Here is a 16,117-nt window from a genome sequence, read left to right as displayed (position 1 = left end):
AAAATATGCACCAACATAAGCCTGCAACTGCTTAGTGACCTTTTTAAATTGACAACTGCACATTTGCTGTCATATTGCCCATTATGGTCTCATTTGCCATACCAGGATGTTAGGTAGGAAACATTCTGGCAAGAGGAATGGATATGTTCTCCTCAACCAAGGTATTGTTGACCCCACAATCTGCCCACCCGGTTTGGATCTACCCTGTCACCAATGGTACCTATTGAACAGGTTCCAGACCAGGCAATGACTCTCTGCAGTCAACCAGTATCATTGGGGCCTTGATGACAGTCTGTGACAGCACAACAGAGATGATGATGGACATTATCAATGAATGCTTGATGAGGTTCAGCAGTGGTCTAGATGGAAAAGATGCCATCACTTGGCTAGATGATTAGGTACATGTGAACTAAATAAAATTATTTTGCCATATCTGAATAGCAATTTAAGATTATTTTTAAAGTATTTCTTGGAGTCGTTTGAACAGTCTTATAACACTATTCACTAAGCGCTCTGATCGGAGTAGAAATCAAAACCCTCCCCTCCCCAGTGTCACTCCATTAAGATACAGAATGTAGAACAGAAAGTCCGACACAAGAACTGCCCTGAACGCTGGGACACAGAAGGCCGGGAAGCACTGCCCAATGGTAAATCCCCGCTCCAGACGGTAATGACCCCTCACCAACCCACCACCACAACTAATTATCAGGACAATTCTAGGAAGAAGTCTTGTCTGGGATCCAAAATGCTGAAGCTGCCACGTTGTATTGTGAGGTCCCTCTGAGGCAGGGCTGAAGAGCCTACAGTCCCGCCGGCAGCGCTGTCTTCCAGGAGCAGTCCCCTACGATGCAAGGGAGCAGCTCGCTACAAACACGCTGCCCGGCTGGGCCCAGGTGGAATCCGCGTTGGTGGGTCGTTGAGCTCAAGCGGCAGTTTAACGGCCACCAGCCATGGGACGCGCCATGGGGGAGTCTGGCCGCAGCATCGCCTTCCGTGCTGCCGGGCACCCGCTGTTAATCAGCGCCAAGTCCGGACTCTGCTAGAGGGGTGGCTCAGCGGCTCCTAGGGGACACCTCTCCCCCTCCCCCCGCGCTGGAAGGGGGGCAGTGCTTGGGCGCCATGTGGGGCGGGCCTGCCGCGAGCCCCCGCCAAGCATGAGAGTCCTATGGGACGCCCGGGCCCGGCCCAGCTCGGGAGGGAAGGGGCGGTCCTGCGCTGGCGGGGCCGCCATGCTGCGGGCCCTGCTGCGGCGCTGGGCGTCCTACAGATACCGCTTCGTGCCCTGGATCGCGCTCCACCTCCGTCACAAGCGCAGGTGAGGGGCCTGGGCCCTGCAGTCTTGCCTGGGGCTGGCTGAGCCGGGGGACCCTCCTACGCAACCAGGCCCAGCGCCCCGGGAGTGAGGGGCCGTGGCGCGGGGGGAGGGGTGTTTGTATGTTAATGCATCACATTCCCCTCCCCCCCCCCCCGGCGGCCATGCGTTAAGCGCGGTTCAACTATTCTCTCGCACAAAGTTGCAGAAACAAGTCACCCCAGGCAGCAGCAAACGTGGGGTGTTGCCTGTGCAAGGGCTGGCTTCGTTCTCGTAGGCAGGGGTGAGCAGCAGGGGGACATGGCACTGCGGGCGCCCCCGCCTACCGTGCTGCAGGGGTGACCGGGGTGAACTGCAAGGAGAGGGGGTTTTACGCTGTCACAAATACGAAGCTAAGTAATCGGAGGCTGAAATCCTGCCCCATTGAAATCAGGGGCAACATTTCCTTTGACTGTAATAGGAGCAAGGTTTCACACGGTTCTCTTCCTGTATTAGCGTTTCAGAATACAGCAGCCCTGCGTTTTCAGGACTATACAAGACAAGTTCTTGATGCTTGCCCATTGATCCAACCAGAAGCTTGGAGTAACAAGTATTTAAGTGATTTAGAAGCTCAAGTCTCTTGTAAAGTGACTTAGGGGCCTTAGGTTCTTAAGTGCTCACAACCACTTTTTAAAATGAGATTTGGCCTCCAAAGTCACTTTGGTTCAGGACTGGCAACAGCCTTAGTCGTGCCCTGGGTGGGGAGGGCAGGGCTCAGCTCTGAGCCCTCCCAGATGGTCCTCAAGTGGAAGGGGCAGGGTAGGGGGCTAGCCTCCCTTAGGGCTGCCTAGACTCTGCCACACAGGGCTTCTGTAGCTATTTAAAGGGCCTGGGGATCTGGCTGCTGCTGCTGCTACTGGGGGGTGACCTGGGGCTCTGGGCCCTTTTTGAATTGCTGGGTTTCAGGACAGCTGTCCATCTCACCCATCTCCCAGTTGGCAATGCTGTGTAGGTGCTTTTGAAAAGTTATTTGTCTTTTTATATGAGAATGACATGATTTTACTGATGGCTAAATTATCTGTCCCCTGAGCCACAAGTTCAATGCACTAAGTTATGTTATTTTCCTTTCTTCTGTGTATTTTTCTGTTTGCTTAAACACGCTGTTGACTGACAATATTGCTACATACTATTTAGTCAGTCTGCTGCTCTAAGATCTACATCTTACCCTAGTCTCCCTGTGTCCCCTACACATTTTATAAATTAAGGAATATACTTCCAAGAGGTACAATATTGGACTGTGTAATAGTCTTCCAAGGGAAGTGGTAGCTTTGTTGTTTGCACCATTAAATCTAAAATGAAGAAGACATTTTAACATATGCTGTAGGGAACAATTCTGCATTGGTGGGAGTTTGGATTAGATGGGCAAACAGGCCTTTTCTGTCTCTAATTTCTGTAATAAACAATGGAAACCCTGCAGTGAATAGAACATTAAATTGATTCTGTGGTGGAACTAATAAGTGTCTCAATCCAAATTTTTGCCATTTAGTGATCTCAGAGGAGGTCTTCTAATGAATCATGGCATTAGTCACTCCTAGGCTTGTGTACTTATGCAGGATGTCTTAATTTAGCCAAAATTGTAACTTTAAAGCGGTGTCATTGACCTTACGTATTACAGAATCCAATTCTGAATAAAGTGGGCAACTAGAAGCTTAAGAATCTACATTCTTATCTTACTTTCTGCCTTCTTTTGCAAAGGTATGAGAATAGCAAGTATGAAATTTAGAATTTTCCTGTAATCAATTATAAGTGTTCTCTCAGCCTAAAATAAGCCACACCCAAGATATCATTTTTCTCTGTTTTAATATTTTTATTAACACCTCTCTGTAACACCTAGCAACCAAGTATGCTTTATTAAGGATATCTTTTTTGGTTTTTGTTAATAAAATCATCTTTTTAAGGTGTTGATTTGATTCTTGTGTCCTGAAATATAGCAGGAAATCTATGTATGCATGCCTAGACTGAAAGGTCAGCTATCAGAGATTGCAGGGGGAGGGGAGTTGTTTTTTGTTTGTTTGTTTTGTTTTAATTCAAGTTCTCTTGTGGTAAAAGAGCTTTGGGAGGTGCCCCACTGGAAGAAGTTCAAATGCTGCCTCCTGAGTTTAAAAAGGGGTGAGTGTGTGTGTGTTTGTTTTTATATTTGATGGTGGCAGCTACCTCCCAAGGCCAGGAAATGTGGCAAAAGCCTATAGTATTTAAGGTCTCTTGCAGGCCCCCACCTTCTTCACTCAGAGTGCCACAGTGGGGAGCAACCTTGAAAACCTCTTCTCACACAGGGGGAACCACTAACCTGTCTCCCTGCCTCGTGCTCTCTGCTTTTCATGCCCGACTGGGTCCCTGAAACAGACTCATCTCTCCTGCTACCTGGTGCCATATCTTCCTAATGTAGTGTGTTGAGGTACACAGATCTATATGCCCTCTCCCCAGATATCTGTCAGGGTTCACAGTGGAATGCGGCAACAGCCTTTCATCACTGCTTCCAGCTACAGGCTGTCCCCGACTGGCGACGCGATCGGTTCCGGGAATAGCGTCACAAGTCGGGGGCGTCGTAACTCGAGCCCGCATTTTCAAAAGGTGTCGTACGCCATCATAAATGTGGAGGTGAGGACATAAGTCGGGGGATTTCAGCCCCTTCCGCACTTACGGAAAATGTTGCAAGTGCAGGGGATCGTAAATTGGGCCGTCATAAAGTGGGGACCTCCTGACCAGCGGAGAAGGAGTAGAGGCAATATGACCTAGCCCATATCTTTGCAGAATTAATCTCTCCTCCTCCCCACCCCACATGGGTAGCTGAAAGTAGCTTGTCCCTGCCTACCTGAACAGCATTGAAAGGCAGCTAATACTTTCAAGCTGCTGCTGGCCACCAACATAACACAGCCTCTTCCTGTCCCCCTGGTACAGCACAGACAGGAAGCAGTTAAGCCCTAAGGCATCCTTGTGAATCAGGGCCCAGGAAATCTGACTGCAGGAGCTTTAGCAAACCAGGCCAGAGAGATGGCTCAGCAGGGAGGCTGACTAGGGATGGAGCAGCTCTGTGCTCCCTGGGGAGCAGGACCTGGGGGTAGACAGGTGAGGAGAGTGCCAAGCCCCTGCCTGGGGGAGGGGGGAAGACTGCTGTGGCACTTGAAGGTTTGGAGCACAAGCAGGCTTGATATCGCTCTCCTGCCCTCCACGACCTGAGAGCTTAGCTGAGGAGCAGTCTGCCTCATTCTAATTCTGTGTGGAGCTTTGGCATATGCGGCGTTCAGCTCTTCCTGGCCAGGTCTCTGTGCCAGAGGGTCTTGGGCTTTCCCAGAGTGCCAGCTCAGCAAGCAGCAATGGGGGAAGGAAGGAGTCTGCTAGCCAGACCGTTGAAGAGCTGAGTACTCCCATGAGGGTCTTCTTTTTTGCACAGTTCTGGAAGCGGATTGCATCCTGCTGGGGTGATATGAAAGAGTAGCAGACGGGCGCCATTTCAGATGGCGGGGCGGCTGACCTGTGCACGCCATGATGGAGAGAGAGGGAGAGCTTGGGGCCAGACTGAGAACACAGGCTTCAGCAGTGTTACTGAGCATGTTCCGTACAAGCCAAACACCAAATGGGGACACTCCTTCCCCCGCCAACCCTCCCACACACATACACATCATCTTTATCCAGAGGCTGTCAAGGTACTGGAAGATTCTACTTTTTTGGCAGACAACTTAGCAGTTAGCTGATAGGAGCACTGTATCTAATTCCCATATAAAAGAAAGAAAATTAAATAAACATTAAATCCAGTCAGCTCTAAGACTAACATATTCTGACATCTTGTGGCAAGTCACGTAAGAAACACTATTTAGCCTTAAAAATTTAATTTATATTCATACTTTGTTACTAACTCTGTGGAGAGAGGCAGACTCCGTCAGAATTCCTGGACTCTAGCTCAGCTCTGGAACAAGAGTGGGGTCTAGTGGGTTACAGCAGGGTGGCAGATAAATTTCAGCTCTATATAGGAACATCAGAATACTGGGTTAGACCAAAGGTCCTTAGAGTCCAGTATTCTGTCTTCCAAAAGTGGCCAATGTCAGGTGCTTCAGAAGGAATAAACAGAAGAGGTAATCATCATGATCCATCCCCTGTTAGGGATGTTAGATATGGGGTTATTGAATAGTTGTGTAACCGCATGATGGATTAGAAAAGAAAACCATTTCATACCACTCCCAGGAAGCCCCCTTCCACTCTGTGCTGCTGTCTCTGGGAGCTAGTCCACCAGGGGAGACAGTTTCAAAGCCAGCTCTTACTCATAGACCAGCTGCCTGCCGCCGCTGCTGCCTCTGATATAGAGGCAGCAGCGCAGGGTGGTAGCAGCCCCTGTCTGCAGGGAGTTGATCTCACAAAGCAGCCTCTGGCTACTAGGGTTGCCAGATGGTTTAATCAAAAATACCAACCCCCCCAAAAAAACCCAAACAAACACCAGGGGAAAATTCTGTTGAGGAATAAAAAGTGGGTGGGGGGTGGGGGGAGACCAAAGGGACCCCGAGAGTTATTAAGCTAAAAAATAAAACAGCATGGCCACTTTAAGAAAAACCTTTGAGGCTTTTTGCTGGTGGCCATCTTGTTACCTGATCTGAGCCAGAAGATAGTGCCCCTGTGGAACCAGGTAAGCAGAGGATCCAGGGGCTGGGCCCGGTTGCTGAGTGTGTGTAGGGTCGCCAGGTGTCTGGTATTTTCACCTCCTGGCAGGGAAAAAAAATCAGTAAATACCAGACATTTTACGTGTCTGGTATTTTCTGAATTTTTTTACCCGACAGGAGGCGAAAATACCGGACTGTCCAAGCCAATACCAGACACCTGGCAACCCTACTGGCTATTGGATGCTCAGGCTGCCACAGACGAAGACTGCTTTGTGACAGCCTCCTCTGGCGCCTCCTCCCCCCTCCCCCCCGCCTCCTCCCGCTGTCTCTGATATAGGCAGCAGCACAGGAGGAGGCACGCGATACTGCAGAGTCTATGCTGGGGCAAACTGGCTTTTAAGCTGGCTCCCCCTCCCCCCTTGTTGGGATAGAGGCTGCTGATAGAGGCAGCAAAAGGGGGAGAGAAATGCTTGTAGTCAAGAAGATTAACTGATAACGGTTAATTGTATAGTCGACTACATGTAGACATACCTATCCCCTGTTGCCCATTCCTAGCTTCTGGGCCCATCCCTGCACATTCTGGGTAGTAGCCATTAATGGATCTGTCCTCCTTGAACTTACTGGCTGTTTCTATATTGGCAAGATTTTGCACAAAAGTGGATGCTTTTGCGCAAAAACTTGCCACCTGTCTACACTGGCTGCGAGTTCTTGCGCAAGAACACTGACATTCTAATGTATGAAATCAGTGCTGCTTGCGCAAGAACTATGACGCTCCCGCTCAGGAATAAGCCCTCTTGCACAAGTGTTCTTGCGCAAGAGGTCAGTGTAGACAGGCAACATTAATTTATTGTGCAAGAAAGCCCGATGGCTAAAATGGCCATTAAAGCTTTCTTGTGCAAGAGACTGGCATGGATGCTTTTGCGCAAATACTTTAATGCAAAAACTCCTGCGTTAAAAGTATTTGCGCAAAATCTTGCCAATGTAGACATAGCCCCCTTGTTCTTATTGGAATTCTGTTATACTTTGGGTTTTTTCACCATCGCCTGGCAAAGAGTTCCACAAGTTGATTGTGAAAAAATAATTTGTTTTGTTTACATCTGCTGCCTATAAATTTAATTGGGTCAGCTTCTTGTGTTATGTTAGTGAAGGAATAAATAACATTTCCTTATTTTATTTTTCCACACCATTATTTTCTAGACCTCTAACATATCCCCTCACCCTTTTAGTCATTTATTTTCCAATCTGAAAAATCCCAGTCTTGTTAATCTCTCCTCATAGGGAAGGTATTCTTTACCCCTTAATAATTTGTCTTGCCCTTTCTGTACCTTTTCCAAATACAATATATCTTTTTTTAGAGGGGTTGACCAAATCTGCATATAGTATTCAAAGTGTGAGCATACAGTGATGCGAGGTGGCAGCAGCCCCTGTCCAGGGGCAGGTCTGAGCTCCTGGACCCAGCACAAGCCGGAACTGAGCCGTGGTGCCTGCCCACCTGGCTCCTAATACACTTTAAATGCAGAGCCACAGAAGGGGTAGGTCCTGGACCTGGTGCAAGTCAGGAATGAGCCAATGAGCAACCTTTAGCAGGCCACCCTACTAAAAAAACTACTGGCAAGTGCGGGGATGCATGTAGTCTATAGCATTAACTAATACACTTTTGTGTATCAGTTAATCGACAATATTACATCCCTAGTGCATATGTATTAAAGAATATCCTTTTGTATTTCATGTTTCAGCCATATACCATAAAAAAGCAATTAAGTGCTTATTTTTTCCATAAAACTTCTAGCTACCAGTTCTTCTAGGAAAACTTGATGTTGGAATATATTTTCTCTTCCGCCACAGGACCATCCGGTATGTACCAGAAGAGTCCAAAGACAAAACTATCTCCGATGAAGATGTCCTTGAAACACTACTGAAACTCTTTAAAGCTCTGTTCATAAATGATTTTAATAGACAAATGGACTTCTTTTCCTTACTTCCAGAAGTTAAATCCAAGTATCTGGAATTACTAACTGTTCAGTTGAAGAAATCAAAAACAATTGGTTACAATCATCAAAGTCAAAATACCTTTAATCCTGAAGAAGTTCTGTTTAATACATTAGGGTTCAGTATTACTCGAGATCGGAGTTCACTGATTTCTGCTGGAACAGGAGTTTTTGTTACCAATGGGTTTGTGCCAAAAGGGACAGTAGTATCTATGTATCCTGGTAATGAACTGCTTTGTCATTTTTCCAAATAAGTTAAACATGGTTTCTACCTAAGTGGTTACTGATTGCATGACTGAATTGGTATCCCAATCTTAACTTTTAGCATTTTAACTTTGATACCCTTCTAAAATCACAGGTTAAAATTTGTAAAGGTATTTCCATGTGTAAACTGATCAGGAGATCTTTTGTGATAAGAAATATATATATATATTTAATGTTCTCTGAGTACCCAAGATCTGGTTTGAAATGGTAGAAAATTTGTCACTGATTCTGTAAACACTAATGTACAATGAGTTATTTTATGCATAAGAAGAAATCCCATGCAATTCAATGACCATTTAATGTTCATATTTTGTTCATGTGCATAAGTGTTTGCAGGAATGAGTCTATTAATCTCTATAGATATCAGTGGGTAGCGTACAGAACACTTTCACAGCACAAAATTATATATTAGGAATATAAAATCCCATTTAAGTAATTCATTAAATGTTAAGTTTAACCAGTTAAGTGTTTAAATGGGTTTGGGGGAACTCTCCTGGAGGTTCGGGGGCTGCTCCAGCTCCCACTGGTAAACTGTAACTAGTAAGCCCCACCCATGAAGAATGAGGCTTACTGGTTAACCAGTTAACCATTAACATCCCATGAAAGTAGAAAGTACAGGAAAAGAAAGAAAAAGACCAGAATAGAGGGGAAAAAAATTCCTGCCTACTGACACTATACTCCAAAAAGTGATTATGAAAAAATGGCACTTCTTACTTTACTTCAACTCTTTGTATCTGGGAGTTTCATTAGTTCTTTTACCCAGTACAGATGTAGGAGATGATGCTCACAGCAGAACAGAATTCAGTTTCAACAAAATTACCAGTTAAAAATGTATTGCAGTTGGTGATGTAAGAAGCAGAAAGCAATAATCAAATCCCAGGATGAGCTTGAGTTGTCATTTAGAAACATCATCCTAAATTTTCATCTCTGATGGCCATTTGTGCTTCTCTGGTCATGGAATCTGGACCTAGCTGGCTAACTTGAGAATTACCCTGCTGTAGGAGAATTTTCACCTGGTCAATTCCATAGCTAACTGCTCCCCCCAGTGGAGATACAGTGAAGGGGAGCAGGGCAGGATGACGACATGCATGGGCTACATCTGTTCTGTGTCTCAGTTTATGGCCCTGGCCTAAAGGGACCATAGCTGTTTGCCTTTAGTTAGAATCATAGAATACTAGAACTGGAAGGGACCTCAAGAGGTCATCATGTCCAGTCCCCTGCGCTCACAGCAGGACTAAGCACCATCTAGATCATCCCTGACACATGTTTATGTAACCATGCTCTTATATCTCTAAGGATGGAGATTCCACAACCTCCCTAGGCAAATAGGAGCAAGCTCTAAGATGGTGGCACAGATATACCTAGACTGGGCAACTGCTGGACTGTGGAAATATCAGATCAGTACAGTTCTGTGTGCTCTTTCGAAATTATTAATGGCAATTCACGAACTGAAGAAAAACTAATCTTCTCACCCCTTTGGCCTCTGTCTGGGAGGTTGGTTCCTGACTACTAACCCCATTCTGACACTTTTATTTATTGCCTTCTAAAATATCCATGTCTGTCTTACAACAGGCACAGTATATCAAAAGTATGAGCCCATCTTTTTCCAGTCCATTGGCAATCCATTTATTTTTAGATGCATAGATGGTGTATTTATTGATGGGAATGATAAAGGAATATCAAAAGCAGTGTACAGGTAAGCAATTAAAAGAAACGGGAACTAAGTTCGTGTATTGAAAGGTATTATGGTTATTTAATCAAAAGAAGTCTAATCAAAAAGTGATTGGATTTGTCAGACTTTCATTTATTTTTCACCATACAGTATCACATACTATAATATAAAATGCAGTGCTGTCAGTCTTTCTCTGTAATGAGGCTGAAAGCTATTGGATGTGATATATTCATATCAAATTGTCGTGTGCCAGTCTGTAAATTTGAGAAGATGCACTTTGCTGAAAAGTGATGCTTTAATAGCTGTGATTTTTATGAGGCAAATACATTTAAATCTAGATCTGATTCAGTATAAAGTTTTAAAAGTATATTTTGAGGTTTCTAATTAAATCTGGTTGATGGATTAGAAAAGAAAACCATTGCGTGTCATGGAGCATGAACTCTGTGGCACCTAATAGGCATATTATCTAGCCCTAGCTCTTTCAACTTGCCCTTAAAAACATCACATAAAAGCAAGACTGCAGAAAAGTAAGTCTTTTCTTTGAATAGCCCAAGGGCTAACATGCACTTTGCCAAATTTTAGTTTCCAGAGAAACTCAATTTACAGCAACATCTGTGCAGAATGTAAATGTCACACAACCAAAATAGAATTAACAATAACAACCAGGAAACAACCTGAAAAGGCAGTCTGCTTGTATTGAGTTTGGATTCTGGGAACAAGACTGAGGTTGACCTTGTATGGCCTTTCTCCACACAGCCTGAAAGGAAAATTAAATGTAATCGTGTTTTTTTTAAGGATGGTGAGTTTGGAGGTATTTTTTCTTGTTGTAAGAATGCTCACATTTCAGTTTTTCTGGTAGATTCAATTGATTTAGTTCGTTGGGGTTTGATAGAAACTGTAGATTCCAAAGCCAGAATGGACCACTGTGATAAAGTGGTCTGACTTCCTTCATAATACAGGCATATTGTTTAATATTCTGTTTTTTAAAGTCTATTGTCTGAATTAAGGATGTTACATTTCAAGTAATTTACTATTTGACTAGTCGATAGGCACTTCCACATTGCTCCTTTGAAATGTACAAGAGCCCCAACAGGTGCTCTTGTACATTTCAAAGGAGGAATGCACAACTCTGCTGCAGCTCAGGGCTCGCATGCCAGCTTTGAAATGTATGAGAGTCCCCAGTAGGGGATCTTGTGCATTTCTTTGTGGAAGCACCCTCATGTCCCCTGCTGACCCTGGGCTCCATGCTGTGCTGCCAATTTGAAAAGCCACGCAGAGCACGGGGACTCCCCAGCTGACCCCAGACTCTGTGCACTGCACTGGAATCTGGGATCAGCTGGCAAGTCCCCAGCTGACCCAGGGCTCCACGCAAACACCACAGTGGTGTTTCAAAGGGGCAGCGCCACATGGAGCCCAGGGCACTGCCCCTTTGAAATGCCGCCATGGTGTTTCAAAGCGGCAGCACTGCATAGAGCCGGGCACAGGATCTGTGCGGTGCTGCCGGTTTGAAGTACCCCCTCTTTCCCTCTCTTCCCCTGCTGCCTCTGTCTGATAGAAGAAGCAGGGTGGAGGGGGTCAACTAGTCCTTAACATCCTTAGACTGAATACCAATTTTATAATTTAATGAATCAATCAAATGGTGTTGGGGAAATGTAATGTAAGCTAACTTTTGTGCATTTCCAGAAGTTGAAATAACAGTCAAAACAAGCATCAAGAAAATAAACCTATGTTTTAATATTGTGACTCCTTTCAGATCATGCAGCAAGAGGGATCAACTTGGTCCTTTTCAAATGAGTGATATCAGTTGGCTTACACCTACTGTGCAAAATCCTCTGGCAGTGGGGCAGTATGTTAACAACTGTTCACACAGTAAGTTGGAAGGTAGATTTCCTAGTCTCCAAGCTGTCTTTAAGGGTGGAAATGACTTTTGTTGGGGGTGGGGAACGGCAATTGATGTTAGAGAATGGCACTGCATCTAACAGTGGCCATTTCAAAGAGATGTTTCAAATACAATGGTTGGTGCAATAGAAGTTCTCAGGCTGAAATTTCCAGTCATCAATGGGAAACGGGTATCCAAATCTGTGAGGGCAGCTTTGAAAATTTCAACACAAGGAACCAGCACAAGGCCTGTCCAACACTGAAACGCTCAAAATATGGCTTAAATGGGGCTTATGCAGTGTGTAAGTCTTGTGCTGGCTCTTAGAACAGGGATGGATTTCACCCATAATGAACACAGCATGTACTTTTCAGAAGGATATTTTGTATTTACACATATAATATGTATGAATATCTCAGTCCTGTATAAGACATTTTTTTGTCTCCTTCCATTCACCCCCTTCCAGATAAGGCCGCCAACATCTGTTATCAAGAGTTTGATGTGCCTGAATACTTTCCAATAGAACTGAAACAGTATCTTCCAAACATCACCTATAGCCATGACATACCTACGTAAGTATATTTGTGCATTTTTATAGCATTTAAAAAGCCAAAGTAGGTGAGCAAAGTTCATCCCTGCTGGGATGAAGTCAGTATGAAGTATGACAGTATGAAGTCAGTGTTCTTGTGGAAATTCAAGTGGCCAGTGTAGACAGCTGGCAAGTTTTTCCGCAAAAGCAGCTATGACACAGCCCTAGAGTTACAAAAGAATAAAAATGCAGGACAATGTAGCACTTTAAAGACTAACAAGATGGTTTATTAGATGATGAGCTTTCGTGGGCCAGACCCACTTCCTCAGTTGACCGGTAGCTAGATAGTTACAAAATCCTGGCTATGAACTGAAATTCCATCATTTTGTAAATTTATTCTTTGCTAAGAATCTGTAAATGTTCTTTGGAAATCTGAGAGAATTCACAGCAGCATGAAAAACTTCCAACAGATTCCAGTATCTCTTTGTGAATGCAATGAGCTGCTGCTAACTTGGCCAGATGGCTTGAGTGCTTCTTGATTGGAAAACCCACCATCATCTTGAGACTGAAATAGATTCTAGAATTTGGAAGTTGTAGGTGGATCAACTAAAACTTTTCACGTGGTAGTGGAGCTGTTTTCAGAATGCTGTTTTTGGATGGAGTAAGGGGTTTGCATCCCAGAGGAAACTGTTATCATTAATCTCAGGCAAAAGACTTTAAAGCAGAGAAGGGTAAACAGTAACTTTATTGAATTTCTTGGCTTTTTGTCCCCAAATTTAAGATGCACATAGAAGAAACCCAAATACTTGACAAGTGTGGAAATTCACAATGAATGGACCCAACCTATCTTAACTTTATCTACTTAGGACTTGTCTACACTTGGAAATTATAGCAGAGATTTGGCTACCCAATTCCTATTAATTTTTACAGTACCTAAATCCAGATTCTTTCTGTAACTTTTAAAATCTCATCCCACATCATATTGGAACATATTCTTGAAAAGTTGAGGGAAAAATTGTATATGACAGTAATGCTATTCGGCTATGTCTAGACTGGCAAGTTTTTCCCCAGAAGCAACTGCTTTTGCGGAAAAACTTGCCAGCTGTCTACACTGGCTGCTTGAATTTCCGCAAGAACACTGACTTCCTACTGTCTGAAATCAGTGCTTCTTGCGGAAATGCTATGCTGCTCCCGTTCGGGCAAAAGGCCTTTTGCACAAAAGCTTTTGCACAAAAGGGCCAGTGTAGACAGCTCAGATTTGTTTTGCGCAAAAAAGCCCCAATCGTGAAAATGGTGATCAGGGCTTTTTTGCGCAAAAGCGCGTCTAGATTGGCACGGATGCTTTTCCGCAAAAAGTCCTTTTGCAGAAAAGCGTCCGTGCCAATCTAGACGCGCTTTTCTGCAAATGCTTTAAACGGAAAACTTTTCCGTTAAAAGCATTTGCGGAAAACAATGCCAGTCTAGACGTAGCCCTTGGCTCTTATCGTAGACAGGACAGGGATTCAGCCTGTGGTTTACTTATGTCCAGCTGATATGTTAAACACAACAGCAACTATTGATTGCTAAACTAAGGCTTGTGGGAAAGCTACCATTCTACTCATATTCCTACTAGGACTTTAGCTGACTATTCTCTCAAGATGTTGTGACTTGCCTGAGTGTAGGTTTATCTGCAATTGGTGGTAGACATATGTAGAGCAATGTCCTATCCTTGATCATCCTTGCCATAGCCGCTGCCCTGTCTCCTTCAGTATCGTTTTACACATCACAACTAATCCCTTTTGTTTGGTTTTATAGCCTGACTACTTTGTGTGCTAGGGACTATACTTCCATGTAAGTGTTTCCCTGTGCCTTTTCTATTGATAAAAATTGAAATTGGGCATGTGTGTTGCCTGTAATTTGGCATGTATATTTCAGCTATGTTGTTAACGCTATCAAAGGATTTCCAGTTCTTTTGTATGAACAGAAGCCGCAGAATTAATGTAACCATCACCATTCTTAGTATCTTATCATGATCAGTTTAATAAATGAGCAAACCTTCTTGCTTTTCTTGTTTTGCAGCCCCTTAAGGTGTGTGGTTCTTGTCACACTCAGAGATATTGAGCAAGGAGAAGAGCTTTTTTCTAATTACTACACCATTGTCAACTGAATCAATGGAACCATGGATTAAAGAATTATTTGCCATTAAGATATTTATTGTGTACACTTGGCAGCCTTCTGTGGAAGGGAGAGCTGTGTTTGTCAATTAAAAATGGGCTACAAAGCTGTATTTTCATGTAAATATTACTTTATATTTTGATACAGTTGTGTAGGTTTGAAGCTGTTTACATCATTTAGTTTTCAAATGCTAATGCTTCATCAAATTTAATTGGTTTTTAGCTAACTGCACAATAGCTCATGAAATTAAAATCTAATTTATGAATATGCTATTTCATCTTCTGTTTTGTCTATTTGCATATCACTATGATCCATTTTAAACCTCTAACCCATTCTGCTGTTCTTGCTATAATTAGAGCCCTGCAAATCTGCAGATATCCATGGCTCATTTTTGCAGATATGGATGCAGATACAAATCCTTGCAAATTTGTGAATATCCACATTATATCTGTTGGTATCCGTATCCATTGATGTCAGTGTGGGTATCCATGGCTCATCTTTGTGGATACAAATTCAGATACAGATTTTGTATCCGCATAACACTATATCTATAATGGACATAACTTGTACAAAACATGTCCTTCCAGTAAAATGTCCCTGTTACACTGTGTTTCTAATGTGATCCGCTGCACAACACAATTTCTCATAATTGCTCGTGCAGTTATATTAATAGAATGTTATGTTTTGGAAAATAAATTCTACTCTTACTGCCTTTTAAAAAAAATTAGTATCTTTTGGCATGCATTTCTGAGGCAAGTCATTCACATGCTATGTATTTTGAGAGACTATTTTGACCTACAGCTTAATTGAACTAATATCAGTGATGTGTTTTCTTTTAAAAAGCAAGTGTCTAATATTTTTGCTAATGGGATCATTTCCCAACACAAATTTCTTTGAAGCAGTGTTTGAAATTTTTAGTTGCCTAAACTCTAGAGAGCAGTGGACAACTTGTAGCCCCCCATGTTGCTCTTCAGGGTATCATGAGACATTTTGCTGACCGTGACCATCTGCAGGCATGGCCACCTACAATTCCCAGTGGCCTCTGTTGTCTGTTCCTGACCAATGGGAATTGCGGGAAGCAGTGGCCATCATGCCCCTGTGGCCCCTTTAGTTGCAGTGACTGCTCCCACAGCACCCATTGGCCTGGAGCAGAGAACCCTGGCCACTGGGAGCTGTGGAAGGCGGGGCCAAGTAAGTGTCACAGTTAACAAAATGTCTCATGGCCTGCAATCAGATTACCCATGAACTTTCTGTGGGCCACCGTTTGTTCATCACTGATACAGAGTTTATGAAAATAAAATTCTCAAATAGTGTTTCAAAAAAAATGTGTTGGGAAATTATCACATTAGTAAAAATAGCCCTTTACATGCCATTTCCCTCTACAGTACCAATGCTAAACAGAAGGCAGGGTTGTCTGCTGTGCCCATCAATGTTGAGTCTCCTCTTAAGAGGCCAAACTAGGAACTTGCTTCCTTTCTTTGCCATTTGATTTTCTCTTCCCTTCTGTGACAGGGCACATCTGCCCTGCACTGTTCTTTTAAGGGTCAAAACCCAGCCCTGTGAGAGGGCTGAAGTGGTGGAGCCAGCAACTGAGGCAGAGAGCACCAGTTAGGGTCCAGCTGAGGCTCTATAAATAAGGGCTCTTGGAGGGGCAGAAACAAGACTCGTTCTTGCTCCAGCTGTGGAGCAGGATG

General features: G+C 43.8%; 1 protein-coding gene across 11 annotated transcripts; it reads left to right on the top strand.

Moving 5' to 3' along the window:
- The first annotated feature begins 552 nt into the window (after positions 1 to 552).
- SETD9 (SET domain containing 9) lies at positions 553 to 14,695 on the top strand. Of its 11 annotated transcripts, XM_089779381.1 has the most exons (9): positions 1,182 to 1,315; positions 3,401 to 3,460; positions 3,776 to 3,949; positions 4,743 to 4,995; positions 7,786 to 8,150; positions 9,765 to 9,888; positions 11,618 to 11,745; positions 12,207 to 12,312; positions 14,328 to 14,695. In XM_089779381.1, exons 4-9 carry the CDS (start codon positions 4,835 to 4,837, stop codon positions 14,413 to 14,415), a joined length of 972 nt encoding a protein of 323 aa, XP_089635507.1. In that variant the 5' UTR covers positions 1,182 to 1,315; positions 3,401 to 3,460; positions 3,776 to 3,949; positions 4,743 to 4,834; the 3' UTR covers positions 14,416 to 14,695. The 11 variants fall into 11 exon arrangements, with proteins under 11 accessions (XP_089635508.1, XP_075788544.1, XP_089635509.1 ...); XM_075932423.2 differs by lacking the exon at positions 3,401 to 3,460 and having other exon boundaries at positions 1,195 to 1,315; XM_089779382.1 differs by lacking the exons at positions 1,182 to 1,315; positions 3,401 to 3,460; positions 3,776 to 3,949; positions 4,743 to 4,995 and adding exons at positions 553 to 647; positions 721 to 908.
- Positions 14,696 to 16,117: the final 1,422 nt, after the last annotated feature.

Source organism: Pelodiscus sinensis, chromosome 6 (assembly GCF_052426305.1).
Source record: "Pelodiscus sinensis isolate ZL-2025 chromosome 6, ASM5242630v1, whole genome shotgun sequence".
Taxonomy (NCBI): domain Eukaryota; kingdom Metazoa; phylum Chordata; order Testudines; family Trionychidae; genus Pelodiscus; species Pelodiscus sinensis.
This window is presented reverse-complemented; position numbering and strand designations above follow the sequence as displayed.